This window comes from Chenopodium album, chromosome 27, assembly GCF_948465745.1.
Source record: "Chenopodium album chromosome 27, dcCheAlbu1.1, whole genome shotgun sequence".
Taxonomy (NCBI): domain Eukaryota; kingdom Viridiplantae; phylum Streptophyta; class Magnoliopsida; order Caryophyllales; family Amaranthaceae; genus Chenopodium; species Chenopodium album.
Window position 1 is genome coordinate 32,704,118 of NC_137860.1, and position 14,989 is coordinate 32,719,106.

The 14,989-nt window shown below is 32.4% G+C and overlaps 4 protein-coding genes across 4 annotated transcripts; all 4 read left to right on the forward strand.

Moving 5' to 3' along the window:
• The first annotated feature begins 501 nt into the window (after positions 1 to 501).
• LOC145620084 (aspartic proteinase nepenthesin-2-like) lies at positions 502 to 2,775 on the forward strand. Its single transcript, XM_081674731.1, has 2 exons — positions 502 to 1,003; positions 2,039 to 2,775. Exons 1-2 carry the CDS (start codon positions 502 to 504, stop codon positions 2,773 to 2,775), a joined length of 1,239 nt encoding a protein of 412 aa, XP_081530857.1.
• A 2,645-nt stretch (positions 2,776 to 5,420) lies between these two features.
• On the forward strand, positions 5,421 to 6,834 carry LOC145620085 (aspartic proteinase nepenthesin-2-like). The gene is made up of 2 exons (XM_081674732.1): positions 5,421 to 5,808; positions 6,089 to 6,834. The coding sequence occupies exons 1-2, from the start codon at positions 5,421 to 5,423 to the stop codon at positions 6,832 to 6,834; spliced, it is 1,134 nt and encodes a 377-aa protein (XP_081530858.1).
• A 1,371-nt stretch (positions 6,835 to 8,205) lies between these two features.
• Positions 8,206 to 10,558, forward strand: LOC145620087 (aspartic proteinase nepenthesin-1-like). The gene is made up of 2 exons (XM_081674733.1): positions 8,206 to 8,803; positions 9,810 to 10,558. The coding sequence occupies exons 1-2, from the start codon at positions 8,206 to 8,208 to the stop codon at positions 10,556 to 10,558; spliced, it is 1,347 nt and encodes a 448-aa protein (XP_081530859.1).
• Positions 10,559 to 11,447: 889 nt separating this feature from the next.
• Positions 11,448 to 13,122, forward strand: LOC145620088 (aspartic proteinase nepenthesin-2-like). The gene is made up of 2 exons (XM_081674734.1): positions 11,448 to 12,123; positions 12,371 to 13,122. Exons 1-2 carry the CDS (start codon positions 11,448 to 11,450, stop codon positions 13,120 to 13,122), a joined length of 1,428 nt encoding a protein of 475 aa, XP_081530860.1.
• The last annotated feature ends 1,867 nt before the right edge of the window (positions 13,123 to 14,989 follow it).

Here is a 14,989-nt window from a genome sequence, read left to right on the forward strand (position 1 = left end):
AGACTTAGCTATCCAGGAAAGAAAAAAAAATAAATAAATAAAATATCCCATCTAAAAAGGAAAGATGAGATTTTTTTTTTGAAAGAAAAGGAAAGATAATATAAGGTCCGATAATATAATAGAAGATTATTTCACCAAATAAATAAAGAAAGAAATCTGCAGAATTTAAGATGGTAATAATTTTTTTTTGTTTTTTTGGTAAAGATTTAAGATGGTAATTATAATTATATTAACATTAAATAATTAAGATGCTAGTACTAATGCAAATTTCAATCAATATAAAACACCACTTGTTTGCACTGATACATTTTCTTTCAACAACAAGCTTCAATGGCCAATCCAAAAAAATCAGCCTATTTTTCACTAATTATGTTTACAATCCTTCTTTCTCTAGTTAATCTTTTTCAAATCACCCATTCTATTGATAATAATGCCACCACCAAAAATCACAAAGGCTTTAGCCTTAGATTAGCTCATGGAAATGGACCAAACCTTACGGAAATGGATGCAACGAGAAGGAGGGAATACATCGAATTGTCGAAGCTCAGAATCAAATCACTAATAGGTAAAAACAACAAAACAAATGTCCCAAATGAAATGATACGACCGCCAATAAGAATAGACGCTTTTACGTACATGGTTGAATTGGGATTGGGTACATTTGAACCTTCAGCATCTCATAAAACAGTTTATCTACGATTCGATACCGGAAGTGATCTCATATGGACTCAATGTGATGGTTGTGATGATTGTTTTAAACAAGTCGACCCTCCTTATCCTGCAACTGAATCGTATACTTATAGTGAACTTGTTTGCTCCGAGTGTCCTGAAGCAGAATGTGTGGGCAAAACTTGCCAGGTGAAAGTGTTGTATGGAGATGGGGCCAAAGTCACCGCGATTTTGGCTCGTGAATCTCTAACCTTTGCCACTGATACGGCTACTCCTCTTACTATTGAGGGTGTTCTTTTTGGTTGTGGAATTGATATGGAAAATTTTCGAGAAGGTATTGTTCCCTCTCTTATTTATTTATTAGAGGAGCCCGTGCAATACACGTTTTTTTAATTCATATATCTCATTAAGTTTTTTTTTTTTTTTTTTTCCAATTATTTGATTCGTTTTACTATTTAATAGTTTTAGACAAAAAAAAAAAAAAATAAAAAACACATAACAGTTTAATTAAATTACTGTTGTCTTTTAAAATAGTCAAAGTTATAATTTTAATTTAATGTAATTTATGATGCAACCGTGGTAGTTCTTACTGAAAATAAATTAATTTAAAATATGTTTTGTCATTCATAGTGCTATGTTTATGTGAAATGATAATTTTTTTTTGTTTTTAAATACGAAGTAATTTATATCCTAAATTACTATATATTGTTTGTTGTTTTTCGAATTTAAAATTAAAATCTCAAATCTCATTCATTAATTTTGCTTACGTCGTGGCAATTAGATTTTTTATTTATTTTTCAAATAAAATACAAATGGTTGAAATAAGTCATTGCTTATGTGACTTGCCGATCAATATTTCTAAAATATGCCTCCTTCTTTATAAATAAATTGGATACATTTTATTTGCATTTCACACAATCTTTTATATGGATAAACAACTAGATAATGGATGATTCTACCGCGGTCATCTAAAAAGCAATTATCATACATTAAACTAAATGGCGCTTTGTAGTTAGCTGAAATTTTACTTGTCATCTTTATTTTGATTTATTCTAAATGCAAAAAATAATTAAATATCATTTTTTATTTTCTAAAACTGATTTAAATATTTCGAAAATAAAATATGATTTTCAGATATTATAGTAATTTTAGAATTGAAAAATTAAATGATTTTGTAATGAATTTGGGCACAAAAAAGTAAATCAGAATGTATAAAATTTCAGCCAATCACATTTTGTCAACATACTATTATAAACTTTTCAAGCCTAAGCTAGTTGGTAAACAAGATTCAATTAGGATCAAATACCGTTTACATAATTTGTCATTCTGACTCTCTATACTATACCCTTTAATTTTTGTTTTAATGCAGGCGACCAAGAAAACAATAGAATTAGTGGAATATTTGGAATGAGTTATGGCAAATACAGCTTCCCAACACAAAAAAATGATTTAATTGAGGGAAAATTCCAATATTGCCTCCAAAAGAAAGAAGCTCAAGAATTGCCACCAATGTACCTTCGATTTGGAGATGATTGTATACAACCCACTGGACCGCCTAGTTCCATCCCAATGTTTCGACATGAGAACAGTGATTTCTACTACTTACAAGCCCGTGGCATCCGGGTTAACCAGAAGAACCTCGACATTCCTCCTGATGTGTTCGATATCAAGCCCGACGGAACCGGAGGATTCCTCATCGACACAGGCTCATCCGTAACTTTTCTAGCCACAAAGGCCTTCCGTGTCTTAGTACCCGAGTTGGCAGCAGAAATCGAAGCTAAAAATACGAATTTGGAGAGACTAAGTGATTCTGAAGCTCGTTACGAAGGGTTCGGCCTTTGTTACAAGCGTGTACGTGAGCCTACAACCATAAATCTTCCTTGGGTTACTTGGGTGTTCGAGAATAATGCAATTTTCGTAACGAATCCTGACGTAGTGTTTAATATTTACACCAAAGATAGTGGCGATGTCCTAGTTTGCTTGACTATTGTAGACGATTCGATTACCATTTTAGGATCTCTCCACCAGGTTGGTCATCGGATAACATATGATATTCCAAATGGACAACTACTCGTTGCAAATGAGGATTGCAACAAAGGTCGTTAGTTAGTCGATAATAAGATATTTTCATTCTTAGTATGTTACAAATTATAATAAATAATAAGATTATAATTTTATTTTTATTAGCTCGCTCGGGCTTGAAAACAATTGGGCTCTTAGAATTATAGGGCCTTAAAATTTTAAAAATTAGATAAATGATTTATAATTAATTTTGACATTAAAAATAAATCAAAATTGTCAATAAAAATTAGTATAATTAGTTGTCATTTTAAGGATGACTACTATACAATTGGGACCATTTGGAATCAAAATCACCAAATATGGCTTAAATGGTTATAAATATTCCTTTTTTTTTTTTTTTTTCGAGGGAAGGTTATAAATGTTCCTACTTGCAAAGAAATTTACAAAAAAATCATAACTCTTAGGAATAGTGTGCTACCAATTATACCATAAAAAATGAGTACCAAATTGTGTGCAAAATGTGTATTTACTTTTTTACCCTCACTAATATGTTTACTATCACTTATATATTTAATGCCTTTTTTCTTTATTCATATATCATCAATTAATTTAGTTTTAATAAAAAAATTCTAATGTTTTACACTTCATATGATATTATTATTATTTAAAAAGAAAAAAAAATATTGTGTATACAAAGAGACGGTTTATAACCAAGATACTGCTTATTTTTACTCATTTGTAATTGCTCTTCTTATTTACTATCTTGTTGTCCTTTAATTACAACTATCGTTAAGGTTTATTAGCTTTTGAATGTTTTTTTTTTTTTTGTTTTTTGAAGATATATTAGCTTTTAAATTGTACATATAAAAAACATAATAGAATTTAAATGAGATTCATATTAAATAGTACATTGATATCAGAGCAGACGTATGTTATCAAGAGGTATAAAGAACTTAAAATTTCTAAAATCAAGGGAAATCAATCGATGGCAGGAAAAAAAATAGCTGGTATTAATTATTGAGAGAATTTAAGATAGAGGAAAAATTATATATTATTAAGTTTTTAGCTGCAACATTTTACATACTATTACTCCATAGTCCATATGACCACAGGTCCACAGCTCACAAAAAAACCATTTGAAGAAAAACAAGTTAAAAATATTACACTAAGGGCCTGTTCATATTTACTAAACTGAGCTGAACTGAATTGATTGGAGCTGAATTGAACTGAACTGATTGGAGCTGAAGTGAACTGAACTGAATTGAGCTGAAATGAATTTTTTATGAGAGAAGGAAATTAGGAGCTGAACTGAACTAAACTGATTGGAGCTGAACTGAACAGAAAATAAGTAAATGTGAACATACCCTAAGTATTATTGAAACATGCACATCAATTAAGCTAAGAGTTCTAAACTAACACTCGACGCTTAAAATATGAAGGGATGCAAATCAATTAAATTTTATTTAACAATAATTTTGAAATAACACCATCAAACTTTTTAGGGTTTTAAAAAATAATTGTCTTAAAATATTTTTTGTGGCTTTCTTATACTATTTTACAAATCTACCACATAGACACATAAACTAGATAGTGTACGTATTAAAATTACCAGGTCTACCACCTAAACCAACGGTATATGTCAATACAAATTCTCCGCAAGAGCTAGCCCCTCCGCGCGCGATGCGCGCGTAGGATACCCTAATTAAAAATAAAAATGCAAGTTACTTGTTTCTAGGACCATTAGAAACCAAAATCAATCTAATATGGCCTAAATGGCTAAAAACGTTACTATTTTTCACATTATATTCTCTTGCAAATGAACTTGTAAAAGCTTTAAACATGTCAAATATAGGTTTTTAATTATAAGTGCCTAAGCAAAGAATTTACAAAAAGAGCAAGTTACTTGTTTTTAGGACCATATGGAACCATAAATCAACCAAATATGGCCTAAATGGCTAAAAGAGTTCTTATTTTTCACACTCTCTTTCAAATGAACTTCTACAAGCTTTAACCATGTCAATATAGGTAGCTATAAGTGCCTAAGCAAAGTAATTACAAAAGAAAGCAACTTACTTGTTTTTAGGATCATTTGGGACCAAAATCAATCAAATATGACCTAAATGGCTGAAAAAAAGTTCCTATTTTCACGTTATCTTATCTTTCAAATGAACTTGGACAAGGACTTTAAACAAACATCTCAAATATAGTTATTTGTATATAAGCGCCTAAGCAAAGATTACAAAAGAAGCAAGTTACTTGTTTTTAGGACCATTTGGAACCATTATCAACCAAATATGGCCTAAATGGCTAAACATGTGCGTTCCTATTTCACATTCTCTTTCAAATGAACTGGTACAAGCTTTAAACAAGTCAAATAGTATAAATTAGCCTATCTATCACAAGTTATTTCAAAACTAATAGCTTCATCAATGGCTAATACAAATAAATTAGCTTATTTTTCACAAATAATTATCACCCTTCTTTCTCTAGCTAGTCTTTTTCAAATCATCCATGCTACTCATAATAATGCTACCACCCAAAATCGCAAAGGTTTTAGTCTTAGACTAGTTCATCGAGATCGACCAAACTTTATGGAGATGAATGCAACAACAAGAGTGAAATACATTCAAATGTCCAAGCAAAGACTAAAATCACTTGTGCGAATAGGTGAAAAAAGCAAAACTAAAAATGACCCAATAATACGACCGCAAATAGTAATAGATACCACTATGTACGCGGTAGAGTTGGGAATAGGCACATTTGATCCATTTCCATCTCCATCTCCATCTCATAAAACAATTTATCTCGGGTTCGATACCGGAAGTGATCTCATATGGACTCAATGTAAAGGTTGTGCTAAATGTTTTAAACAAGTATATCCTCCTTATCCTGCAACTGAATCTTATACTTATAGGCAACTCCCTTGCCATAACTGTCCTCCCGGCACAACATGTGTGGACGATACTTGCCGGGTGATCAGAGAGTATGGAGATGGCGCCGTAGTTGAAGCGGTTTTGTCTTATGAATCGTTTACCTTCCAGACCCCAACTACTCCTCTAGTTTTGGATGATGTTTTATTTGGTTGCGGTATCAACATGCAAGGTTTTACCGCTGAAGGTATTTATTACTTCCTCTGTTTTTTTTTTTTTTTTTTTTTTTTTTTTTTTTTTTTTTTTTGTGCGACTTTTAAGATAAATTTGTACAAGTGAAATCTCTAATTTTGTATTAACATACTTTATAAAAAGTTGATATTTTGAAAATAGACATTACAAGAAACTTAACAATGTCGCACATAATAAAATATTAGAATCTTGAACCAAAAACACCATAATAATAAAGGTAATTATTGAAATCAAATAACTTATTAGGATACCCTTTAATTTGTATTGTATTGCAGATGAAGATGAAAACAATAGAATAAGTGGAATGTTCGGAATGAATTATGGCGAACTTAGCTTCCAAGAGCAACAAAGACAAGAGTTGGTTCACGGAAAATTTCAATATTGCTTACAAAAGAAAGTAGCTCAAGCTTTACCACCAATGTACCTTCGATTTGGAGATGATTGTATACAACCCACTGGACCGCCTCGGTCCATCCCAATGTTTCGATTTCAGAACAGACCTATCTACTACATAGATCTCCGCGGCATTAGGGTTGCCCAAACAGTTCTCGCGATTCCTCCTAACGTGTTTCAAATCTCTGAAAATGGTAATGGAGGAACCGTGATTGACTCAGGGACGGACGAAACCTACGTAACCCCAGCGGCCTACCATGTCTTGGTAGCCGAGGTGGCATCGTACATCGAATCTAGAAACCCGGGTGTTGTGAGATTAGGTCCTGATGATTCTGACTATCTTTGTTACAAGCGTGTTAGTGGTGCATCTACTACAACCTTTGATCTTCCTTGGATTACTTTGTTGTTTCCAAATGATGTGAATTTCCTAATTAATCCTGATGTTTTGTATGAAATTTACAAACTTGAGGGTGAAGTTTACGTTTGCTTGTTATTTTTGGAATCGCCAGAGGAAATTGGTGGTGTGACCCTATTAGGATCTCTCCACCAGGTTGGACATCGTATAACATATGATCTTCCAAATGGACAACTACTCGTTGCAGATGAGAATTGTAATTTGGGTCGTTAGTTTATACTATACTAGCTAACTTTAATTAATAAGAATGATAATTCATTGTTTGCGTTCGCTTCAATGTGTGTCCTCTTTGTTAGCCAATTGTATGTATTTTGTCATTCACTTGCAAATCAAATAGTCCATAAGTATATATATGCTTTCAATTAGACTTGTCAATTTGGATCAACGGGTCGAGTACGGGTTAAATTTCGGGTTGTTTGGGTCGTTTGGTTCAAGTGGTTTGGATGGCTAGGATCATTACAAATAAATTATGATAAATGGGTTAAATTGGGTTTATTTCGGGTCATTTGGGTCGGGTTGGGTTCGGGTTCTCTCTCAGTAAAACGGGTTAACAATCGGGTCATGTTGGGTCACCGGGTTGGGTCAGGAATTGACAGGTCTATCTGCCATAAAAACCTTTACTTGAACAAGATTTCGGTTCGGATTGAAAATATCCGGTTTTACCCAGACCGATCCGTTTCAGTTTTAATAATGAACACCCCTAGCCTAGTTGTAGTGATTATTTATTTAGAGGTTGTGACTTAATACAGATTTAATATAGTTGATTATTAAGGTTTTGAATGATCTATTTTCTATTAAGCATATGAGTCAACCTTTTGGAATCATGGGATCCTTATTCATCTGACGTATTGACAATTTGACACGCTTGATTTTGACAATCACTTTAAATCGCGAGGTGTGATTAAGAAGGAAAATGATACTAATAATCCTACCCACTCGAAATTGGGTGGTGGTATATGGGGGTAGTAACAGTAAAAATGGAATTGTACGTAACAAAACTTTGCTAATAAAAAAAGAAACATGTTGATTGAAAGAATTTAGAATTTTGTCTAAAAAAGAATACGGGTAACCTTAATAACGTACGAAGTAGGCCACGTTCTCTTCATTAATTTGCTTAATTGGAATTATTTTATCATGAAAATGTCATTTGATACACAACTTTTGTGTATCATTTGATCATGAACTAGGACAATCTCCAAAATAACTGGATTAGATCAAAAGAGATACTTCATATAAGATAATGTCATTGTAGATATACGCTTTAGAAGGTAATTCTAGAGTAAAGTTGACTTATGAAAGGGTTGATATCAGAGAAAAGGGGGGATGGACACTTTAATTCTAGATCTTGAAATATTCTTCAGGCTGTATTCTACAAATTCAGCCACAATTTCAAGATAATCATCATTCTTCTAATACTCTGTATCTTTAATTTAAGGATAGGCTCATACACCTCCTAAGCAAAACATTCTCCAAATTTTAGCCATGGCTAGTTTACCATCAAATATTTTTTTACTAACTCTCCTTTTGTTTATTATCTTTGAAAATAGTTATGCTTATAAAAAACATAATGGTTTTAGCCTTAAAATGATTCATCGAGACTCTCCTGAATCACCTACATTTCGTGCCAACCTTACTGAAGACGATAAAATTAAGGAATACGTTCAAAGCTCAATTAGCAGAGCTAACTCACTAGGAACACTCTATGGAACAAAAAATACTATCTCATCAACCAGATCGAGTTATAGTACTGATGAATTCCTTCGACCTATAATACATGGTTTTGGTCTATATTACTATGTGCAATTTGGGATTGGAAGTTTTGATCATTATCCAAGTTACAAGACTTATAACTTCGAATTAGATACTGGAAGTGATCTTACATGGATACAATGCGAAGGTTGTGGCGAAAATTGCTTTCATCAAACAGATGCCCCATATCCTGCTAGTCAATCTGGAACCTATAAACCATTTCCTTGCAATCAATGCCCTCATGATGCATATTGCCAAAGTGATGGTGCTTGTACGTGGAATCGTACTTACGGAGATGGCTCATCTTTAATAGCCATTGCTGCCTCTGAAACATTCTCCACTCCTTTTCAAGATAGCAGCCGAAACAGCCTAGTAGTACAACTGCAGAATGTCACGTTTGGCTGTGGAATTAACATGCAAAATTTCAAGCAAGGTAAGGTGAACTACTCGATACTCACTATGGCTTCATGTTGTGTCATCTTTCTTTTAAACTAGGTTAGCTTCCGGTAATTTTTTTATATCATTATACTTTTTAACTTTTAATTATTAAACTATGGCTTCATGTTGTGTCATATTTTTTTAAAAAATATCATTATAATTTTTTATTTTTAATAATCACTATGGCATTATGTAGTATCATTGTTGGTTTATCTTTTAGTATGGTATTTATTAATATCGTAACAATTACCTTTTATAAGGTTATATAAAAATTGCATCATAGAAAAAAAAAAATTCGATTTCTCATTTTTCACATTGTAAATATTCAATATACTCATATTTTTAAAATTCTTGGTTTTGTGGGTAATTTATACTTAAATTAGCTCCCGTGCGATGCACAAATATAATGAAAAAAAAGAGCTATATAAAACAAAACTTCGTAAAAAAGCATAGAATGATGTTTCATTAATTGGTTAAAAGGTTGTCAAAAGGTTTATTAAAAAAAATGTGAAGAGCTTAATGTATACCATTTTGTATTAAAGTATTTTGTAGTCAATATTTATTTTTTTTAAATAAAATAATGTGAAAAAAGAAAAAAGTTTAGGCGGAAAAATTTCAAAGGAGAAAGTTGACACATGTGCAAATTGGATAAATGAATTATGTCAATTTCTTTTAGTATTAATTATAGATAGATGGCTATTGTAGTCCCACTCGGTCTCTCACTACCTAGAGGGTTGTGCAAAATATCCAATGTATCTGATCTCATCCAAAAATCCACTGATCTTGAAATTTAGGGTTGATAATCCGGAGATTTTTTTTTTTAAAAAAAAAAAAAATTCTGATATTTCTAATTGTACTTTAAACTTAAAAATGGTGTTTTAAAGTTGATTTGGATTGCAATTTTTTTTTGTTATAATACTACTAGGGTGCAGTGTATACTCTTTCATTTAATTTTTTCATTCTATCATAACTGAAGAATAATTGTTTTCAATCTCACGCAGGTAGTATAAAAATTAACAGGATAAATGGAAAATTGGGAATGGGTAGCGGCGAATATAGTTTCCTGAATCAAGTCAGAGCATACTTCAAAGGAGTGTTCTCTTACTGCTTACCATTTGGTGATTCTACGTTGTACCTCCGATTCGGCGATGAAGCGATACAACTACAAGAAGGACTACAAAAAACAACAATGCAAATGTACCCAGGTCGCCCTCTATACTACTTAAACCTCCAAGGCATCACCGTTGATTCTACACCACTAGAAATCGATTCCAAGGTTTTCGCTTTCAATGAGACAGATGGTACAGGCGGGTGTATAATAGACACAGTGCCGACATTCTCCACCATGGCCTCGGAACCCTACAGTATAATGGCATCTGCGGTGATACACTACATCGAAAGTGCAAATTCTAATGTTCGAAGATTAAATGAGTCCGAGACTTTTTTGGGTCTTAAAATATGTTACGAACAAATTTCGACGGAACCAGATATTGTTTATCTTCCTACAATCATATTACATTTTGGTAGTAACGCCGACTTCGTTCTTACACAAAGAACATCCTTTGTTATTAGAAAATCAAAAGTTAGTGATAATGACATATATTGCTTCACAATGCTTGATAGTTCAGAAAATGTAGATACCCGTTTGACGGTTTTGGGAGCACAACAGCAGAAGAGTCATCGGATTGTATATGATGTTGATAATTATCTACTATACTTCAATCCAGCGCCTTGTTATGGTGATAATTGATGTGTAATAGTTATTTAGCTTGCATAATAAAAATTATTTATTCCTATATATTCTCTGTTGCCAAAATCGATCTGATATTAAATTATTTTAACCTTGTATATTTTGATCACACCTTGAAATAGAGGACGGAGATGCATATGGTTTAACGGTACGTAGTCACCTTAAAATGACTTTCACTATACTTAATTTTCATTGGCTGATTTTTTTTTTTTTTTTTTGTCAAACTTATAAAAATGATCTTTTGTTTTTAAAAATTAATTTTATTAGGAAATAACTTATGAAAATTTTTAAATAATTCTTGAAAAATCAGAAAACAAATTTTTGAAGGAAAAATAAAAGTTTATAACAAAGAAAAATTATTTTTAATAAGTTTATTTGACCAATAGAAAATTAAAATAAAAAACGGTTAATGAAAATTAAGTATAGAGGTAGTGAAATGACTACTATAGATTTTCAAGAGATTCATCCATGGAAATGTAAAATACATAATTGGTATTTTGTATGTAAGTTGATATTGAGCCAATATGAGTAATAAATTCATTTAATACAAATCACAAATATATAAGACCATTGCACCATGTGGGTTGGCCAAGGGGGGAGAAACTAACTAGGATAGGAACACATGCTTTATGACTCACAAAAACATTCTTATCAAAATAAGGTAGTTTATAATTAACAAATATATCTCAAAATATAATAACACTCATCCATCCTAAATCAGTAAGAAATACTGATCAAAGATAATTATAATATTCAATAATCTTAAATGTACATCTGCTATAAACTATGGCTATCATATTCAATCAGTAGTATGCAAATTTCAATCAATCTACAAGTATATAAAATACCCCACTTGTTTGCACTGATTCATTTTCAACAACTAGCTTCAATGGCTAATCCAAATAAATTAGTCTATTTTTCACCAATTGTTATAATTCTTCTTTCTCTAGCACCCAAAATCATCCATGCTATTGATAATAATGCTACCACCCAAAATCACAAAGGTTTTAGCCTTAAATTAGTTCATGGAAATGGACTAAACCTTGCACAAATGGATGCAACGAGAAGGAGGGAATACATCGAATTGTCCAAGCTCAGAATCAAATCCCTTGCAAACTTAGGTAAAAACAACAAAACCAAGAATGATGATCCAACCATACGACCACCAATAAGATTAGGTACTTTTATCTACGCGGTAGAGTTGGGAATGGGCACATTTGATCCAATTCCATCTCATAAAACAGTTCATCTAGGGTTTGATACCGCGAGTGATCTCATATGGACACAATGTGAAGGTTGTGGTAACAATTGTTTTCGACAAGTAGACCCGTTATATCCCGCTAGTAAATCTATTACTTATAAGGAAGTTCCTTGCCACACCGAGTGTCCTTCAGGCGCAAAGTGTGAGAACAATATTTGCAAGTTGGAAACCGACTATGGAGATGGCGCCAAAGTCGATTCGGTTTTGGCTCATGAATCTTTTACCTTCGAGACTCCAACGACTCCTCGACTTGTGGATTTTATTCTCTTTGGTTGCGGTCTCAACATGCAAGGTTTTCATCTAGGTATGATATTACTCTCAATTTGTTCTTCATTTATCTTTCCATTCACATTTTAAATGACTTGTAAAATGTACACCGTTAATATCTTTAATTTTGTAATAACATAAGTTATAAAATCTTTGTAGAATGAAAATATATATTACAATAATCTTAGCAATATTCTAAAATTTCATTATTCATGCATATATCTTTATTTCATTTGATATACAATAAATAACATGAGGTACCCTTTGATTGTGTTGTAATGCAGATGATGATCCAAACAACAAAATAAGTGGAATATTTGGGATGAGTTATGGCGCACGTAGCTTCCATGAACAAAAAAAAACTGTGGTTAATGGAAAATTCCAATATTGCTTACAAAAGAAAGAATATCAAGATTTACCACCAATGTTACTTCGATTTGGAGATGATTGTATACAACCCGGAAAGCCTAGTGCCACCCCAATGTTTCAACATCAGAACAGACCTTACTACTACTTAGATCTTCGCGGTATTCAGGTAAACAAAAAGGACCTTGATATTCCTCCTAACGCGTTTCAAATCACACCAGACGGAAAAGGAGGAACCATCATCGACACAGGCACAGCCATAAGCCTTGTAACCACTTCGGCCTACCAAGCCTTAGAAAAAGAGGTGGCAGCATATATTGAATCTAGAAACTCAAATGTAGAGAAATTAGATGATGCTTCAACAAGGTATGAAGGGTTCGGCCTTTGTTACAAACGTGTACGTGAACCTACAACCGTTAATCTTCCTTGGATTACTTGGAAGTTTGCAAATAACGTAATTTTCGTAATGAATTCTGACGTGACATTTGAAATTTACACCAAACATGATGGTCAAGTCCTAGTTTGCTTGAAGATTTTCGAAAATAGTATGGAAGACGGTGATGGTATGACCGTATTAGGATCTACGCAACAAGTTGGTCATCGGATAACATATGATATTCCAAATGGACAACTACTCGTTGCAAATGAGGATTGCAACAAGGGTCGTTGATACTAGCTATCTTCATTCTTACATGTAAATAATAACATTAAGAGGATTGCAACAAGGGTTGTTGATACCAGCTATCTTCTTATCTATAAATAATAACATTAATTCATTGTTTGTGTTTGCTTTAATGTAATGTCCTCTCTTTAAGCTTAATGTATATTGTCTTGCTACGCAATATCATCGTATTGATTATTCGGAGATCGAATCTTAAATTGGTCATTATGGACTTATGGTTATGAATTATCTATAATCTACTCCCTCCATCCCAATTTTTTGGCCCAATTGTGTTATTTAGAGTAACAACTCACAACTCTCAAAAGTCTAACCACAAATCATCCCTAATCTATATGAAATTATATAGTCAAGTGGAATAATCTTATTACGCGAAGTAGGTTCATTATTAAAAGTTTATAACTTCTACTTTAAGTATATCAGATGTTTATAATTTTTGCGTGTATAGAATTAGAAATATTTATAATAAGGCATATAAAAGGGACAAAAATTAAGGACAACGAGTATATATTAAAATGTTCCCTTCACTTTTTTTTAAGAGTCCAATTGAAACTTTTTTTAGGTAGTATATCAAAAATATCTACATATATCATTTTGATATCATTAATCATATTACATTCCATAAATAAAACAATAATTATCTTTGACCAGCATCATTGGTGAGAAAATTATTAAAGCACATATGAACAATTAGGTGATTACGACTGATTTTAATATACTTAAATTGATAGATTTAACCTGTTGAAAAATAAATAAATTGATATAGTCAAGCTAAGTAAACTCTCTAACAAAAATTAAAAAAAAAAAAAAAAAACTTTTAAGAGATTTCCAATTTTTAAAAACCTTTAAATGTCTATGGCTAATCCCTTGTTACAGCTTTTTTTAGTGTCACTCCTTTTCTTTATAGTCAATAACTTTCTTCAAAGTAGTCATGCTACTAAAAACCATATTGGTTATAGCCTTAATATGATTCATCGAGACTCTCCTGAATCACCTATACATCGCACCAACAACTATACTGAATACAAGAAATGGGAAGAGTATATTCGTTTATCGAATTCTAGAGTTAAGTCCCTAACAAGGTTACATAGTACCTCTTTGAAGTCGTGTCACATAAATGATTGGATCATTCGACCTTCGTTAGGTCTTGTGGATCTATTTTATTATGTGCAAGTTGGTATTGGTACATTTAATCAAGATCCAAGGTATAAAACTTATTACTTAGGCTTAGATACGGGCAGTGATCTTACATAGACGAAATTAGAGTTGTCAATTCGGGTATACAATTAGTCGGGTTTGGATTGGGTCAAATTAGGTCCTAGGTTAAATCAGGATCAGGTTATATCGAATCAACCTAGTTTGAGATCAGGTTAAGGTTTAGATCAGGTCAATTTCAGCAATTTTTATTTCTGAGCGAAAAAAGATTAAAAAAAGTACAAAAATTCAAAGCTATAATCCACACTTTTTGAGGAAAATTAAGGTTTCAGGGCCCGGTGGCGAAAAGCTTTTAAACTAAAAGGGATACATCTCGGGGGTCATATAATGCCGTTTGAAACCATATATGATCATTATATGTTGTCATAAACGACCGTATTAGGCTTGAATTTAAGAAATCACTACAAGTTCTGAACGGGTAAAATGACCGTTTAAGACATATTGGATGGGTTCAACCGACCCAATTTGATTCCCGCAGGATATTAGGGGCCATGGAAAACATCTAGGCAATTTTTATTTCCAGGCGAAAAAGGGTCAAATAATTACAAAATTGAAGGCTACAATCCATGCTTTTTTGAGGAAAATTGAGGTTTCAGGGCCCGGTAGCGAAAAGCTTTGAAACCCAAATGGATACATCTCGGGG

Coding starts and splice junctions, on each gene's coding strand:
- LOC145620088 (XM_081674734.1), top strand. CDS start 11,448: ATGGCTAATCCAAATAAATTAGTCTATTTTTCACCAATTGTTATAATT. Junction 12,124..12,370: donor CATGCAAGGTTTTCATCTAG/GTATGATATTAC, acceptor GTTGTAATGCAG/ATGATGATCCAAACAACAAA.
- LOC145620084 (XM_081674731.1), top strand. CDS start 502: ATGGATGCAACGAGAAGGAGGGAATACATCGAATTGTCGAAGCTCAGA. Junction 1,004..2,038: donor TATGGAAAATTTTCGAGAAG/GTATTGTTCCCT, acceptor GTTTTAATGCAG/GCGACCAAGAAAACAATAGA.
- LOC145620087 (XM_081674733.1), top strand. CDS start 8,206: ATGATTCATCGAGACTCTCCTGAATCACCTACATTTCGTGCCAACCTT. Junction 8,804..9,809: donor CATGCAAAATTTCAAGCAAG/GTAAGGTGAACT, acceptor AATCTCACGCAG/GTAGTATAAAAATTAACAGG.
- LOC145620085 (XM_081674732.1), top strand. CDS start 5,421: ATGTACGCGGTAGAGTTGGGAATAGGCACATTTGATCCATTTCCATCT. Junction 5,809..6,088: donor GCAAGGTTTTACCGCTGAAG/GTATTTATTACT, acceptor ATTGTATTGCAG/ATGAAGATGAAAACAATAGA.